This window comes from Heterodontus francisci, chromosome 17 (assembly GCF_036365525.1).
Source record: "Heterodontus francisci isolate sHetFra1 chromosome 17, sHetFra1.hap1, whole genome shotgun sequence".
Lineage (NCBI taxonomy): Eukaryota > Metazoa > Chordata > Chondrichthyes > Heterodontiformes > Heterodontidae > Heterodontus > Heterodontus francisci.
In genome coordinates this window covers 78,175,006-78,192,722 of record NC_090387.1, presented here as the reverse complement: position 1 = coordinate 78,192,722, position 17,717 = coordinate 78,175,006, and the positions used below count along the sequence as shown (strand labels likewise).

The window sequence follows — 17,717 nt, the reverse complement described above, 5'->3', positions numbered from 1 at the left end:
CATTGAGGATGAAGATATTTGTGGAGCTTCCTCCTCCTGTTAGTTGTTAAATTGTCCACCACCATTCATGACTGGATGTGGCAAGACTGCAGACCTTTGATCTGATCTGTTGATTGTGGGATTGCTTAGTTCTGTATATTGCATGCCGCTTCCACTGTTTGGCATGCACGTAGTCCTGTGTTGTAGCTTCACCAGGTTGACACTTCATCTTTAGCTATGCCTGGTGCTGCTCCTAGCATACTGTCCTGCACTTAGTGAACCAGGGGTTATCGCTGGCTTGATGGTAATGGTTGATTGAGCTGCCAGATCTGTTCTGAATCTATCCCATTTAGCACAGTGGTAGTACCACACATGATATAGAGGGAATCCTGAGTGAAGGTGGGTGTCGGGGTGAGGGAGAAAGGAAAAAGGGGGACTGGCAAAACCAGCATTTATTGTCCTTCCCTTGCACCCTCAATAAAGTTGTGAGCCTTCCTGAACCACCACGATCCATGTGGCAAAGGTTCCAGCAGTTCCAAGATGTTGATCCAGCAATGAAAGAACTGAGATTATGTCTAAACCAGGATGGCATGTGACTTGGAGAGGAAGGTGCATTTATTATTGGTAATTCAACATCATCTGCTGTAATCATTCAAAACCACTGCTATATCCTGGAAGTCCAACAGAACCTGCCCTGAGAAATCTTTTAAGGCCCAATCCAGCCCTTAAATGTCTAATCTAGAAGCATCCTACTATCTTAGAACCCAGTATCATACCATGTTTATTTTACCCAAACACATTTTTTGAAAGAAGCTTCAGTTACCATAAAAACTACATTAAGGGGGCTTCATTAGAAGTTGATTGAAACTTGCAACCCACCTCACAAAAACAGTATGGCTACCCTCGGTGGCAGTGTAATTGAAATATTTCAGAAGGAAATCAAGACGACAATTTCCTGTACACTAATCCAAATAGTTTTGTTTGCCTTTTAACAGCTTACTTCACCTGCATAAAACGCTAAGATTTCTAATACTTAATATACATGGCAAATTTACTCCAAGTCATTACCAGTAAATAAGATGCCTCCTACACATGGAATACAGCTGAGAGCGAGCAACAGCAGTGGGCCTGACTGTGGTGCTGATCATCATTAAAGCAGAGAGCAATACATGGGGACAACTGCAATGCCGGGAGGAAAAAAAATTATGAAGCAGGACACATTGTTAACTGATTCACAGGAATAAACCTATATATAGATTTCAACAAAATGCCTCCAGCACAGCATCAAATTTAGTTCAACACTATGAGGTCCCTCCTCTGTGCAATCAATAAAACTACACAGCTGTGCAGCATTCTGTGGAGAAAGGTCACATGGAGCAGATGCTGCTGGGAATTAATAGAACCTTTGAAATACTCAAACTAGCAAAAAAAAAAGTCCAGAGCTCTGTCAAAATTAGCAACATCTCCAACTGTAAAAAAAATTGGAGTGCTTGAAATTAGCGAAGTTTGGCTCCCAAAACGCTCAGCGCCAAGATAAAGTTAACCCCCATACAAGCCTGCAAGATTCCAAGTTTGACACAGCCCTCCAAGCAAATGGAGGAAACATAGTTGGCCACATTAAATGTTTGTTGGTGAAAGACCAGATGTAGTCCAACTGCAATTATTGCTATCCTGTCCCCGTCTACCACCACCAGGGTGAATCTATACACTTCTAGAGCTTCTGACTGGATCTCATCCTAATGCAAAATATACGCTATTAATATTTTATTACATTAAAAATGTTTATCCATCCACCTCTTCTGAAGACAACAACTTGCACTGAAGGGCATGGTCAGTGCCAGTCTTCCATCTATTTTACTGTGTTAACCATTTTTCACCCATGTGCATAAACAGTGGGATTAAGCAACCTGTGCCAAGCTCAATCATGTGCTTAAACAATAATCTGCAACAGGAACCTCAGCCAAGCCACTCTGCTCTTCCTCCACACCACCAACCCAGAACAAGATACAACTGTCCACACCAAATGACTGGTAGGCTCAGTACAGTTCCTGCTCTTCAAGGCTACATCACAACACTACCCCAGAAACTATCAGGAGGCTGGGTTTTGTATTTTCATCTTTAAATGGCTCAGCCACCAGACTGTAAATCTGCAGTTAGCTTTTAACTCAGTTATCAAGTGATTGTATGCAAGTGACCAAAATGCAGTGCCTTACTTAATACTTCACCAATTGTAAAGATCAATACAATATTTTAAATTCCTATCAGGGCTGCTCTGTCCATTTCCCAAAAGCGGTAAAATGCTTGTCCACTTAGAATCAAAGCTTTCCAATGAAGCAATGTAACCTTGCCTATAAGCTTTAAAACCTTGGGAATCCACTGTGACAATAACCAACACTTTTGCAACAAAACAAAAACAAAAATCTTAGCACCATTCTGATCTCCAATAACTAGAAAAAGTCACCAGCCATATCCCAGGACCAACTCAGATCCCAGCAGACATTAAATTATGCATGATGCACAATCTCAATTGAGCAATGGATTATCTTGGTCCCAAAACCAATGCCATCAAATCAACTCCCGTCAATGGCCACACATTAAGACTGAGTTAGCAAATCAAAATCAACATTTGTACACATCCATCAATATGCACTATACCTCTGCAATCTTGCCCGTCTTTTCACCCCTACTAGTCCTGACTCCCATTTGTCTTCCCCACCAAAAGTGCAGATGGCAGCCACCCTCAAGAACCTTGCTGATATAACTATCTTTTAGGAAAGGTGTCTGGGCAGTGAGATGTTAGAACCACGAGGTATCATGGCTTGGTCTTATAAATTCTTTAAAAACACCCCAAATCTGATACTCTGCTTCTACTGAATGTTCTGATGCAAGCAGAGAGCCTTCAAGTACCTCGTACACAGTTGCTGTTCATACGCAAGCTGGAGGCAACTAGTTTTGGCAGCTGTTCGACCATAAGATTTGGTTAAGCAGAGCTCAATTCTTTCTGGCCACACAATATTACTTGTCAGCTTTCCACCTTGGGATTGAAGGACAGCGATCTCTTCCAGAACCTGCTAATCTTTCTAACCAAGCATTAGTGAGGGAAGTGTCTGAAGCAAAGTCCAAACTAATTGCTTTCTCTTCCCCTTCCCTTACACTAGATACTAAAACAAATGCTCAGTCATACTGCCTTCATTTTTGGTTCACTACAAATGAGTGGTATCAGATCAGAATAAAGAGTCCAAGGGGAGCTCAGTGTTGTGAAAATCTCTCTCGTCATTTAACTTTATACTGACCACAATTTGCAGATGACATAAATGTAAGGGTGCAGTTAAATGTAAGGAAGACTAAAGGTGACTCTGGGGACAGAGACAAGTTAAGCAATCAGATTAAATTTACAGTGGGAGAAATGCAAGGTGATACAATGCAGAGGAATAGACAAATAAAAAAGGTAGAACCTTCATATGTTTAGGAGCTCAGATACAATATCCATAAAACTAAGACAAGTCGAGAAAGTTGTAAAGAAAATCCAGAGAAAGATGCAATGCTAAAAATACATAAATAATTTGTTCGGCCAGTTAGAATATCGTACCCAGTTTTAAGCTTTTTCCTTTAGGAAACAGATCAAACTACAGCAAGGATGCAAAACAAATTCACTAAATTCTCTTGTCACCGGGATTATAGTTATTAGTGGCTGTTTATCATTAGAGCAAATCCACAGATTAATTTAAAATTGAAAGGTTTGAATAAAGTGAATAAATCTGGGAAAACAACTTCCACTGGTCAACAACTCATCCAATTATTAGAGGGCCTAAAAGAGAGAAAGCAAGGGAGCATGAGGAAGAACTTATTTATATACTGCCTCTCATGGTCTTAGAGCATCTCAAAACCTTTCACAGAAAATGAAGTACTGTTGAAGTGTAGTTACTGCTATAATGTGGTGAAACACAGCCAATTTGCACACAAAGATCCCACAATTACATTGATGATCAGATAATTTATTTTAGTGATGGTGTTGAGGTAAAACATTTAAAAAAGAGCTCTTCTGGCCGAACACCGGGTATAAGATCATTTACGTCATCTGTGGAGATGACATTTCATCTGAAAGGCAGCACCTTGGACCGTGTAGCACTCCCTCAGTACTACACAGCAGCACCAGCCAGATTATGTTTTTAAGTGTCTGTAATGGGGCTGGAAACTGAACAGACATCTAAAAGATCAACGGGAAAATTAAGAATCTTTATATAAAGAGGGTTGTTAGAACAAGTGGTAGCTTATTCAGAAGGCAGACCAATGGCTCTCTTAGGTCAAATTCTATTTTTTATTATTTGTTCATGGGATGTGGGCTTTGTTAGCTAGGCCTGCATTTATTGCCCTCGAGAAGGTGGTGGTGAGCTGTCTTCTTGAACTGCTGCCGTCCATGTGGGGTAGGTACGCCCACAGTGCTGTTAGGAAAGGAGTTCCAGGATTTTGACCCAGCAACAGTGAAGGAATGGCGATATAGTTCCAAGTCAGGACAGTGTGTGGCTTGGAGGAGAACTTGCAGGTGGTGGTGTTCCCATGCATCTGCTGCTCTTGTCCTTCTAGTTGGTAGAGGTTGTGGGTTTGGAAGGTGCTGTCTAAGGAGCCTTGGTGCGTTGCTGCAGTGCATCTTGTAGATGGTACACACTGCTGCCACTGTGCGTCGGTGGTGGAGGGACTGAATGTTTGTAGATGGGGTGCCAATCAAGCGGGCTGCTTTGTCCTGGATGGTGTCGAGCTTCAGTGTTGTTGGAGCTGCACCCATCCAGGCAAATGGAGAGTATTCCATCACACTCCTGACTTATGCTTTGTAGATGGTGGACAAGCTTTGGGGAGTCAGGTGGTGCGTTACTCACCGCAGGATTCCTAGCTTCTGGTCTGCTCTTGTAGCCAAGGTATTTATATGGCTACTCCAGTTCAGTTTCTGGTCAATGATAACCCTCAGGATGTTGATAGTGGGGGAATTCAGCAATCGCAATGCCATTGAATATCATGGGAAGATGGTTAGATTCTCTCTTGTTGGAGATGGTCATTGCATGGCATTTGTTTGGCACAAATGTTACTTGCCACTTTTCAGCCCAAGCCTGGATATTGTCCAGGTCTTGCTGCCTTTCTACATGGACTGCTTCAGTATCTGAGGAGTCGCGAATAGTGCTGAACATTGCACAATCAGCAGCAAATATTCCCATTTCAAACCTTGATTGAAGGAAGGTCCTTGATGAAGCCACTGAAGATGGGTGGGCCGAGGACACGATCTTTAGGAACTCCTGCAATGGATGTCCTGGAGCTGAGATAATTGACCTCCAGCAACCACAACCATCTTCCGTTGCGTTTGGTATGACTCCAACCAGCGGAGAATTTCCCCCCTCATTCCCATTGACTCCAGTTTTGCCAGGGCTCCTAGATGCCATACTCGGTCAGATGCTGCCTTGATGTCAAGGGCAATCACTTTCACCTCACCTCTCGAGTTCAGCTCTTTTGTCCATGTTTGATCTAAGGCTGTAATGAGGTCTGGAGCCGAGTGGCCCTGGGGAACCCAAACGGAGCATCACTGAGCAGGCTATTGCTAAGTAAGTGCCACTTGATAGCACTGCTGACGATACCTTCCACCACTTGACTGATGATTGAGAATAGACTGGTGGGGTGTACTTGTCCTGCTTTTTGTGTACAGGACATACCTGGGCAATTTTCCACATTGCTGGGTAGGTGCCAGTGTTGCAACTGTACTGGAACAGCTCGGGTAGGGGTGCGGCAAGTTCTGGAACACAAGTCTTCACTACTATTGCCGCAATGTTGCCAGTGCCCATAGCCTTTGCAGTATCCAGTGCCTTCAGTCGTTTCTTGATATCACATGGAGTGAATCGGATTAGCCAATGACTGGCAACGATGAGGCCGGGGACTTCAGGAGGAGGTCGAAATGGATCACCCACTCGGTACTTCTGGCTGAAGATTGTTGCAAGTTCTTCAGCCTTATCTTTTTCATCATTGAGGATGGGGATATTTGTGGATCCACCTCCTCCAGTTAGTTGTTTAATTGTCCAACATTCACGACTGGATGTGGCAGGACAGCAGAGCTTCATCTGATCCGTCGGTTATGGGATCGTTTAGCTGTCTATCGCATGCTGCTTACGCTGTTTGGCACGCAAGTCGTCCTGGGTTGTCGCTTCACCAGGTTGATACTTCATTTTGAGATATGCCCGGTTCTGCTCCTGGCATGCCCCCTTGCATTCTTCATTGAACCAGTGTTGATCCCCCAGCTTGGTGGTAATGGTAGAGTGGAGGATATGCCGGGCCATGAGGTTACAGATTGTGGTGCAGTACAAATCTGCTGCTGCTGATGGCCCATAGTGCCTCATGGACCCCCAATTTTGAGTTGATAGATCAGTTCGAAATCTATCCCATTTAGCATGGTGGTATCACCACACAACACGATGGAGGGTATCCTCAATGTGAAAGATGGAACTTCATCTCCACAACGACTGTGCGGTGGTCACTCCTACCAATAGTCATGGACAGATGCATCTGCAGCAGGCAGATTCATGAGGACAAGGTCAAGTATACTTTTCCCTCTTGGTTGTTTGACCTAGTCTAGCAGCTATGTCCTTTAGGACTCGGCCAGCTCGTTCAGTGGTGCTACTGAGCCGCTCTTGGTAATGGACATTGAAGTCCCCCACCCAGATTACGTTCTGTGCCTTTGCCACCCTCAGTGCTTCCTCCAAATGCTGTTCAACATGGAGGAGTACTGAATCATCAGCTGAGAGGGGGTGGTAGGTGGTAATCAGCAGGAGGTTTCCTTGCCCATGTTTGACCTGATGCCATGAGACTTCATGGAGTCCACAGTCAATGTTGAGGACTCCAAGGGCAACACCCTCCTGACTGTATAGCACTGTGCAGCCACCTCTGCTGGCTCTATCCTGCCGGTGGGACAGGACATACCCGGGGATGATGATGGCAGCGTCTGGGACATTGTACGGTATGGTTCCGTGAATATGACTGTCGGGCTGTTGCTTGACTGGTCTGTGGGACAGCTCTCCCACCTTTGGCACAAGCCCCCAGATGTTAGTAAGGAGGACTCTGCAGCGTCGATAAGGTCAGGTTTGCCATTGCCCTATCTTTAATCATAAAGGAGATATTTGAGGGAGATTAAAACCCACTGTGAATGGAATGGCCACTTTCTAGATCGCTACCAGCTGAACCAGCCGGACTCATCGTAATTCAGTGGGCCTCAAATGAAAACATCTCTATAGACCAACAACTCTTGACAGAATACCCTCAAAAATTTGTTCCGCACCACGGACTGTGCTGCCACTTTCAGTGAGCAGGAGTTTGCTCACGAGGCCAGGGTCAGGAATTAATTTGCAACTACGTAGCACCTTATATCACTCGGGAAATCCCCCAAAATGCTTTGTATGTATGAAATTGCTTTTCACATCCTGTCATGAAGATGAATGCAACAGACCTCCTGTGCACAAAGTCTAACAAACCACAAGATCATTGGCAAGGAGTCCAGGAGAATTCACCACTTCAAATAAAGTGAGAATAGAGCAGGCAAAAGTCCAGTACTCACCTATCATGCAATAACTCAAGTCATAATTACACTGGAGAGCTGGCTTTGCTATGAAAAAAGTCACCATATATAAAGAATGCTATGCTGTGAGGAAAAAAGCAACAAACCACCTAGAAGGTTAAGAGAGAAATGGTAAATAAAACTATTACTCTAACAAAGAATAAAAATAAGCCGTTGTTTTATCAAACAGTAATGAGTATCAGAACCAGATTAACAATTTTTTTAAGGGGCTCCAGGCACAAAGAATATTCAAGTCCGTTTCCCCCCACCCCACATCCACACACACAAACATGCAGTAATATGAATGAAGAAACAGGCTCTCAGTATGTCTATACAAAATAAAAAAGCAAACCATATCAACATACCAGCTTCCAGGATGCAGAGCTGGGCTGAGAAGTAGCAGATGGATTTCAACCTGGAAAAGTGTGAAGTGATGCATTTTGGAAGGTCGAATTTGAATGCGGAATACAGGCTTAAAGACAGGATTCTTGGTAGTGTGGAGGAACAGAGGGATCTTGGGGTCCATGTCCATAGATCGCTCAAAGTTGCCACCCAAGTTGATAGGGTTGTTAAGAAGGCGTATGGTGCGTTGGCTTTCATTAACAGCGGGATTGAGTTTAAGAGCCGCAAGGTTATGCTGCAGCTCTATGGGGCGCTGGTTCGACCACACTTGGAATATTGCGTTCAGTTCTGGTCGCCTCATTATAGGAAAGATGTGGAAGCTTTAGAGAGGGTGCAGAGGAGATTTACCAGGATGCTGCCTGGACTGAAGGGCATGTCCTACGAAGAAAGCTTGAGGGGCTTTTCTCATTGGAGCGAAGAAGGATGAGAGGTGACTTGATAGAGGGGTACAAGATGATGAGAGGCATAGATAGAGTGGATAGTCAGAGACTTTTTCCCAGGGTGGAAAGGGCTATCACCGGGGGGCATCATTTTAAGGTGTTTGGAGGAAGGTTTTGGGGAGATGTCAGAGGTTGGTTCTTTACACAGAGAGTGGTGGGTGCGTGGAATGCGCTGCCAGCAGTAGTAGTAGAAGCAGATACATTAGGGGCATTTAAGCGACTCTTGGATAGGTACATGGATGATAGTAGAATGAAAGGTAGGTAGTTAGTTTGATCTTAGAGTAGGTTAAAGGTTCGGCACAACATCATGGGCCGAAGGACCTGTACTGTTCTATGTTCTATGATTCAGAGATTGTATGCAGTTTTTCTGCAGCTTCTGCAGGAACCGTTGGGCATGGGCCCCACAGACTAACATGTCAACCCACCCCGATGAGCATTGCGTGTCATTAAAAAATTGTTTTCACTAACCGGCACTTAAAAACACTGCTATTCTTGGCCAACCAAGTGTTAAAAATATCAAAATTCTCAGCTCTCCAACAGAAATTGCATTTTTTAATCACTTGGATAGGTCAAGCCAAAAAGTCATATCTTGTCTTATTACAAATTTGCAATTCTTAAAATTAAAAAAAAGTTTCCCTCTCCAGGGTGGCAAGTATCTCATTCTTATTGCAAGCTACTCACAGATAGTGCTGTCTTCACATTGTTACTAGAAATACCAGCGTTGGGGCGGGGGAAACAAAGCCCCTTTGCTTACAGCATGCAAAACATGAATGGACCTAATCTCCTTAAAGTAAATCGCACGCTCTGCCTCAGACCGCCCAACAGCAAGCACCATTTTGTTTAAAAAATACTGCCCAGCACCCCTGGATTGGAAGGGGAGGGAGGACACGTGTGTACACCTACACACAAAACCAAATCTACAAAAATCAGACAGGTGAATTTCTTCAGAGTGCTGAATTACAGTACTGCTGCCAACAAAGCATCCCACGATTAATCGATACGTTATTGATATGTTGTGCAATTCACACTGGCTGGAACATGAATGGACACAATACATCATCGAGTGATCAGAAACACAGGCTGTTAGAGGACTAAAGCAAGACTGCGTTGCTGCTGATACCACGTTTCCGAGGACACATTGTTTCCAGGTTGCCAAACATGACTCATTTAGCACACTGACACCATCGCGCGCGATGAAAGGTATTTCGCGTCTTTTGATCGCCATATCATCGTTTGGGGAAACAAATAATCTACCAAATTAAGTTAGAAAAAACAAAACAAGCCTTTGTTTTCCGAAGATAATGTAACGCATTCCAGGATTAATTTTTGTTTTAAATGCGCACGCCGCCCTTTTTGTTATCACTGCCAGCCACACGATAAGATTTATTAACCAACAACTTTCTATATTGAATCACGTCATTTCAAATATATTTATGTAATAGCTTCCACACGAAAACGTGAGAAACAAATCGCACTGCTGGATTTTACTTAATTCAAATACGGAGACATGGCAGCGTTTTACAGCAGCCACGAAGATGTCGACAGCTCCTGTAATACTTTACGAAATTTGTAATCGAAATAAAACCATTGCTGCAACGAATAAAGTATCGGACACATTATAATCATTACACCTATGGCTTTGGACTGAAGATCGGCTACAAATCGAATCAGAACACGTTGCCTCCAGCTTGTTTCAATAAACTACACGGCAAATTAGAAGTGAAATGCAAAATTAAACAAATGGGCTCGAAATTTCAATCGTTGCATCTACGAGAACAGCTCAAAGTCGTTGTTCCATTTAAAAATGACAGGTTAATAATATACGGCCATTTCAAACACAAAACACTGGACACGGAACACTTTAAATATAATGAAATATATATAGCTCCAATTTTATACAAGACTACAAATCATTTCAAGTAACTATAATGTTTAAGTTACGCTAAACATTTATACACAACAGACCCCGAATTCGTCACTGATGTCTAAAGCACTCGATACTACATCATAGGACATTTTGAAGAATACTAAGCCAATGTTACAGAGAAAACCAGATCAGCTGGGAACAAATACTGAACCTCTGAAAGTTACCAAAATTAAGTATTGAATTAAGATATATTTTTGTAAAAATCTTGTAAATCAATGAGAATGTGTCGCCTATTAAAATACGGGATTTTTCTCAAATTAAAAAACAAATCGTCAAATTAGAATTTACAACGATGCAAAGAAAATCAGAAATCATGCAGCTTATTCAAACACGTTGCAGTCTTTAACCCCATGCAACGAACGAAAGCCGTTGCATTATTAATTCCAGGCAACGAACAACACATTATTTTTAACCCCGCGTAACGAACGAAACTCGTTGCATTTTTTTTTAATACATGCGAGTAAGACATTGCCCAAACCTACTTCGTTCTCGTGTTGCTGGCAGTAGCTGACCCGTTCGTGCGTAAGTGGCAGGCTGGGAAAGGGCTGCTGGTTGTAGTGTTGCTGTTGCCTGAAGCGGTGGATGACATGCTCCTTGGTGAGACGGACCCGCTGGTGGGCCCTCACACAGTGATCGCACAGATACTCGGCGCAGTCCAGGCAGCGGGAAGTCACCGGCGCGCCCTCGTCACACGAGCTGCAGCCGGCCTGCGAGCCTTTGGGCCGGGTTCGGCCCCGCCCGCCTCCATTCCCCCCGTCGTCGCCGCCGCCGTCCAGCTCGTCCTCGGCCGCCGACACCACGTCCAGCAGGTTGTTGAGCAGCAGCAGCTCGGCCGGCAGTCCCTCGCTCTCGGCGGCCGGCATGCGACGCTCGCAGATGGGGCAGTTGAGCTCGGCCGGGCCGCACGAGTTACTGGAGGAGGAGGATGAGGAAGAGGAGGAGGAGGAAGCCTCGGCCTCGGGTCCCGGTCCATTTCCCGGCCGGAGCCGGCTGGCGGCCGGCCCGCTGCCCCCTCGCCGCCGCCGGGCCCCGCCGTACGACTCCAGACAGGGCAGGCAGAAGGAGTGGCGGCAGGGCAGCAGGCGCAGCTCCTCGGCCGCCGGCCGGGAACGCGGTCCTGACCCCGAGGCCGGCGGGAGGCCCCGGGAGCAACAGAGGCCGCACTGGGGCTGCGGTTCTGGCCGTGGTGGTGCCCCCTCGGGCCGGCTTGGGGCCTGAGGCGGAGCTGGACTATGCTGCGGCGGGGCGGCCGGCGGCGGCTGCTCCTGGCCGCAGAACGGGGCAGCCATGGCGGCGTCCGAGCGCTGATAACAGCGCGGGTAGAAGCGGCCCTGGGCCAGCTCTGCCGGCCGGGAGGGCAGCCGCTCGGCTTCCTCAGCGAGAACCGCTCCCCTGTGCAACGACCGAGAAATCCACATGGACGGGCCGGCGGGGGCTCATATTCCCCCCGGGAGGCACCGTGTGTGGGGTCGCTCACTCACTCAGGCCGGGGGCTCCCTCAGCCGTCTCTCTTTTTGTCTCCTCCTCCCCCTCCCCGGTCAACAAAGGCCCCTTGTTTAATCCCCGGTGTTTCCTGGGCCTCTTCCTCCCGCCCTCTCTTCAGCTGCGCTCCGAGCCTCGACCGCTGCCTTTCCCCGCCGCGCGCTCCATCTTCTCGCACTTTCTCTCTCCCTGGCTCCCGCCGCTTCTTTGGACGTCGAGCAGAGGGGGGCGGAGCGCCGCCTCTACGTCACCACGTATCTCGGCGTCAGGTGCGGTGAGGCGCGGAGGAGGAGACCATGCTCCAATTCATTCATTCAATTCATTCATTTATTTCATTCATAACTCCGTAACAGTTCTCTTTCCACTAGGGGAGGTATCAACTACTGAACAGTTATAGTTTAGCCCAGGGTGACGGTCGGGACGCGACAATTGGCTTCAGCACTTCTCAACTAAGCAAGGACTTTGCTCCTTTGTTGAATAGTTGTCCGAAAGAAATTGCTGCATATGATCATATGAAATAGGAGCAAGGATAAGCCATTCGGCCCCTGTCGCGCCTGCTCTGTCGTTCACTAAGATCATGGGCTGATCTGATTGTGACCTTCACTCCACCTTTCTGCCCCGCCCATAACCCTTGACTTTCTTGTAGATCAAAAATCTGTCTAACTCAGTCTTGAATATGTTCAATGACCCAGCCTCCATCCACTGCTCTCTGGGGAAGATGCTTCCAAAGATTAACGACCCTCTGGGAGAAGAAATTCCTCATCTCCAACTTAAAACTTATTTCAAAACTATGCCCCCTAGTTCTGCCCAGCCACAAGTTAATGTTTAAGCCACATTTTAGTGGGAAATGTGCACTTCCACACCCAGATAAATATATTTCCCGTGTATCTGTACTTAACATCTACCACCATTCAGTAACCCAGAGAGTAAAGCACTCACAGTGATGAATAAAGATTCACATACTCTGCTTCTCGTCTTCCCATTTTACAGACAAATGGACAAAGAAGTTAATGTGTACATGCAGATACGTATAAATAATTATTGAGTTCTCATGTCCAATGCCAATGTATTACTCATTATTTTTACTAATTAGAAATGCGATCAGACGCATCTGGATTCCCAGTTAGCCACATGTGGTCAATGGCTAATGTATTGAACAACACTGACTGACTGGAAACATTGGTGTATGGGTTGTAGGTGAGGGAAAATCAGGCTTGGCAGTCTGGAGCTTGCATTCATTCTCAGGAATCATACAGAACTAATGGCCAGGAGTTTTCTTTATTCGTTCCTTGCTAGGCCAGCATTTATTGCCCATTCCTAATTGCCCTTGAGAAGGTGGTGGTGAGCTGCCTTCTTGGACTGCTGCAGTGTACACCCACCAGTGCTGTTAGGGAGTTCCAGGATTTTGGGGGAATCAATGTCTTCAGGAGAGGAGAGATGGACAATGAATGTAGCCTTGAGGGAGTAATGCACCAACTATATAGTATGGTGCATGGGGGGGTCCCCACCCCAAGAAGAAATTCTTCTGTTGAGACCACTCTGTATATTTCCTGATGCCTGAATATCAACACATCACAACCTGATTAGAGAACTCCTCTACGCTGATGATGCTGCGTTAGTCACTCACACGGAAACAACAAACACTCATGGACTGTCTCTCCTGTGCCTGTAACTTGTTCTCCTTGACTATAAGCATCAAGAAAACTGTGGTCATGGGACAAGGTGTTGCATCTCTGCCCCGATCACACTAAATAACAAAGAACAGTACAGCACAGGAACAGGCCATTCGGCCCTCCAAGCCTGCGCCGATCTTGATGCCTGCCTAAACTAACACCTTCTGCACTTCCGGGGCCCATATCCCTCTATTCCCTTCCTATTCATGTATTTGTCAAGATGTCTCTTAAACATCGCTATCGTATCTGCTTCCACCACCTCCCCTGGCAGCAAGTTCCAGGCACTCACCACCCTCTGTGTAAAAAACTTGCCTCGCACATCCCCTCTAAACTTTGCCCCTCGCACCTTAAACCTATGTCCCCTAGTAACTGACTCTTCCACCCTGGGAAAAAGCTTCTGACTATCCACTCTATCCATGCCACTCATAACTTTGTAAACCTCTATCATGTCGCCCCTCCACCTCCGTCATTCCAGTGAAAACAATCTGAGTTTTTCCAACCTCTCCTCATAGCTAATGCCCTCCAGACCAGGCAACATCCTGGTAAACCTCCTCTGTACCCTCTCCAAAGCCTCCATGTCCTTCTGGTAGTGTGGCGACCAGAATTGCACGCAATATTCTAAGTGTGGCCTAACTAAGGTTCTGTACAGCTGCAACATGACTTGCCAATTTTTATACTCTATGCCCCGACCGATGAAGGCAAGCATGCCGTATGCTGTCTTGACTACCTTATCCACCTGTGTTGCCACTTTCAGTGACCTGTGGACCTGTCCACCCAGATCTCTCTGCCTGTCAATACTCCTAAGGGTTCTGCCATTTACTGTATACCTCCCACCTGCATTAGACCTTCCAAAATGCATTACGTCACATTTGTCCGGATTAAACTCCATCTGCCATTTCTCTGCCCAAGTCTCCAACCGATCTATATCCTGCTGTATCCTCTGACAATCCTCATCATTATCCGCAACTCCACCAACCTTTGTGTCGTCCGCAAACGTACTAATCAGATCATGTACATTTCCCTCCAAATCATTTATATATACTACAAACAGCAAAGGTCCCAGCACTGATCCCTGCGGAACACCACTAGTCACAGCCCTCCATTCAGAAAAACACCCATCCACTGATATCCTCTGTCTTCTATAACCGAGCCAGTTCTGAATCCATCTTGCCAGCTCAACTCTGATCCCGTGTGACTTCACCTCACTGGAAGTGGTTAACAAATTCTGCTACCTTGGCACAACGGTGACAGACAATCTGCCCCTTTATGCAGAGCCTGATACACGCCTAGGGAAAGCAGCTACCACCTTTGGCCAACTTGGAAAACGTGCATGGGTAACACCAAGCTATCCCTTAGGACCAAGCTGATGGTTTATAAGGCCTGTGCTCTCAGCACCTTGCTGTATGGCTGTGAAACATGGGTGACTTACAGCTACCAGGAAAAGAAGCTCAATAATTTCCATCTTTGCTGTCTGTGGTGCATTATGGGTATATCCTGGCAGGACAAAATCACAAATGTGGCAGTCCTCTCAAAGACAGAGCTCACAAGTGTGTTGGCAGTAATCAAACAGAGGCGGCTTCGGTGGATAGGACAAGTCTACAGGATGGAAGATGGTCACATACCCAAGCTCCTTTTGTATGGTGAGATAGCCAGGGCCAGAAGACCAGTAGGATTCCCAAAGCTCCGCTTCAAGGATGCTTGCAAGGGTGACATGAAGGCCCTAAATGTTGACTATCGCACCTGTGAGTCACAAACTGGTGAAAGAGGGAAATGATGACACATCCTGTGGACTAGTGTGCACTACCATGATGACCATTTGCTACAGCAGCTTGGCAACAGGCGCCAACCTCAAAAACAACAACTTACAGCATCACTTGTCAGCTTCACTTGTGCAACACTTGTGGCAGAACCTGCCTCTCAAGGATTGGCCTTCACAGCCATCAGCTAAGGTGCACCAAGAGAAGACACCCCATCTAAATGGTTTGCTGTCCATCATCTTTCATAGATGGAAGGATGCCTATTTTCTCTAGTGTCCTTTGTTACACCAATGTAAGTATCACTAGGGGGTGTCACTGAAGTGCTATCTTGTATTGAGAGTCATATTTCACAGGCAGGAATGAGTTCAATCTGTCACCCATTTCATGCAGTATCTCAGAATCAGACCATGATGTCACCCTTAGCTTAGTGTTAATATACTTATCACTGAGTCAGAAGGCTGTGGATTCCAGCCTCACTCCAGAGACTTGAGCAATACTACACACCTCAGTGCAGTACTGAGGGAATGTTGCATTTTTGAAGCTGCTGCTTTTTCAATGAGACATTAAACTAAGGCCCTGTCTGTCCTCTTAGGTAACTGTAAAAGATTTTAGTCCCAGTTTTAATAAAAACAGAGGTAGTCTCCCAGTATTGTGTTCAACATTTATCCCTCAACCAACACTGGATTATCTGGTCATGATTGCATTGCTGTCTGTGGAGCTTTAGTTTAGAGTTTAGAGATACAGCACTGAAACAGGCCCTTCGGCCCACTGAGTCTGCGCTGACCATCAACCACCCATTTATACTAATCCTACATTAATCCCATATTCCCTACCACATCCCCACCTTCCCTCAATTTTCCTACCATCTACCTACACGAGGGGCAATTTACAATGGCCAATTTACCTATCAACCTGCAAGTCTTTGGCTGATGGGAGAAAACCGGAGCACCCGGCATAAACCCACACGGTCATAGGGAGAACTTGCAAACTCCGCACAGGCAGTACCCAGAACTGAACCTGGGTCGCTGGAGCTGTGGCTGCAGTGCTAACCACTGTGCCGCCCCAAATAATGGGTAAACTCTGACTTTATGCCATTTTACAAAATGATGTGATAGCAAATCGATGGTCCATTTATATCTCACCTGATTTTTATGTCTGTGTGAATGATGTGTGTGGTTTGTGATCAGTATCTATGTGGAAAAATCATCCAAGCAGATTGCTGCTGAATCTTCCGTGTTCTGGTCATAGCCTCTCCACTTGTGCATATCTTCACATTGTGCTTTGACTGAGAAGTGTAACTGATTGGTCACAGCTCCTGCCTCTGATTTCTGCAACAATACAGAACCACAGCCCATATGATGAAGTATTTTCTGACAGACAGTTCTCCCTCTCATGGCCAGAACGTGCCAGTGTTACTGAAATATTTTTTAACTTCCCAAAATATCTTCTGCCAAGTCCTATTCCAACTCAATACATTGTATTACATAGTAAATCCTTCATCTCCGTGAAAGGTGAGCGGGTGCGGCTTGTTGATCTAGGAATATTTGTTATTCCCATCAATATTCCAGCCATGAATGGTATCCAAATACCTTTACTTGCATTTCCATCCTCATGAGGCCCACAAGTCTTATTGTGACACTGAGTCTGTTTTAATTGAAATGCAGTAAGGTAATTATCAAGACATCCTGTCTCATAGCCAAGCCATTACTGCTATTGTTGTTACAGTAGACACCGTCTTCCACCATCTCTCCAATACAGCATACAAATACACATTTCACATAACAACATGATTCCAAACACAAAGTCCATAACTTAATTCTAACATAATCCATTGATACATATACAAAGTATAACTATTCCCGAACATAACCGCAACATCACTTAAAATCATTCTACTTTAAAACATAGCGCCTCATGTGAATTGTATCAGGCCATAACTTGCATAGATTCCTCCAACAGATTAAACATGGCAGTTGTTAACCCCTTGGTTCCTACACCCCTCTCACCTTCAGGGGTGGATTCTCGGGAGCAAGGGCTAACCATTGAAGACATGGCTTCTGATGCCTATAACCCTCACACTGCAAGAGAGGAGAGGTACAACACTTGCCACTGCTCCACCTGAGCGATCATCAAGCAGGGCAATGGCTGCTGAAGATGAGGTTTCAAGGCCACGTTCAATCTGGTGGAGCCCGACAGTATGTCTTGTCGAGGGTCTCGCGTATCATGGTGCACAATCTAGCACTAGAGAGGGGGAATCTTAAATGAGGAAGATATGACTGAGCGACACTCATCCTCCGACGAGGTGGACGCAGAGTGGAAGGCGCAAACAGCAATGAATGATGATAGCGAGGCAATGGAAGCCAGACATGTTGAGTGACATACAAAGGAGGCAAAAGACAACCTCATAATGACCTGCTCTCAGCCACCCTGATGTTGACTCACTAAGAATACAATAAAGACTCACCTTCATGC

At 45.6% G+C, this 17,717-nt stretch overlaps 1 protein-coding gene across 1 annotated transcript in view; it reads right to left on the bottom strand.

Annotated features, from left to right (window-relative positions):
• The window catches only part of trim71 (tripartite motif containing 71, E3 ubiquitin protein ligase), a 69,207-nt gene extending 57,204 nt beyond the window's left edge, over positions 1-12,003 (bottom strand). The window contains exon 1 of the mRNA XM_068049742.1: positions 10,816-12,003. Coding sequence (XP_067905843.1) covers positions 10,816-11,751 — 936 coding nt within the window. The 5' untranslated portion in view covers positions 11,752-12,003. The remainder of the gene's footprint in view (positions 1-10,815) is intronic.
• Between the last annotated feature and the right edge of the window lie 5,714 nt (positions 12,004-17,717).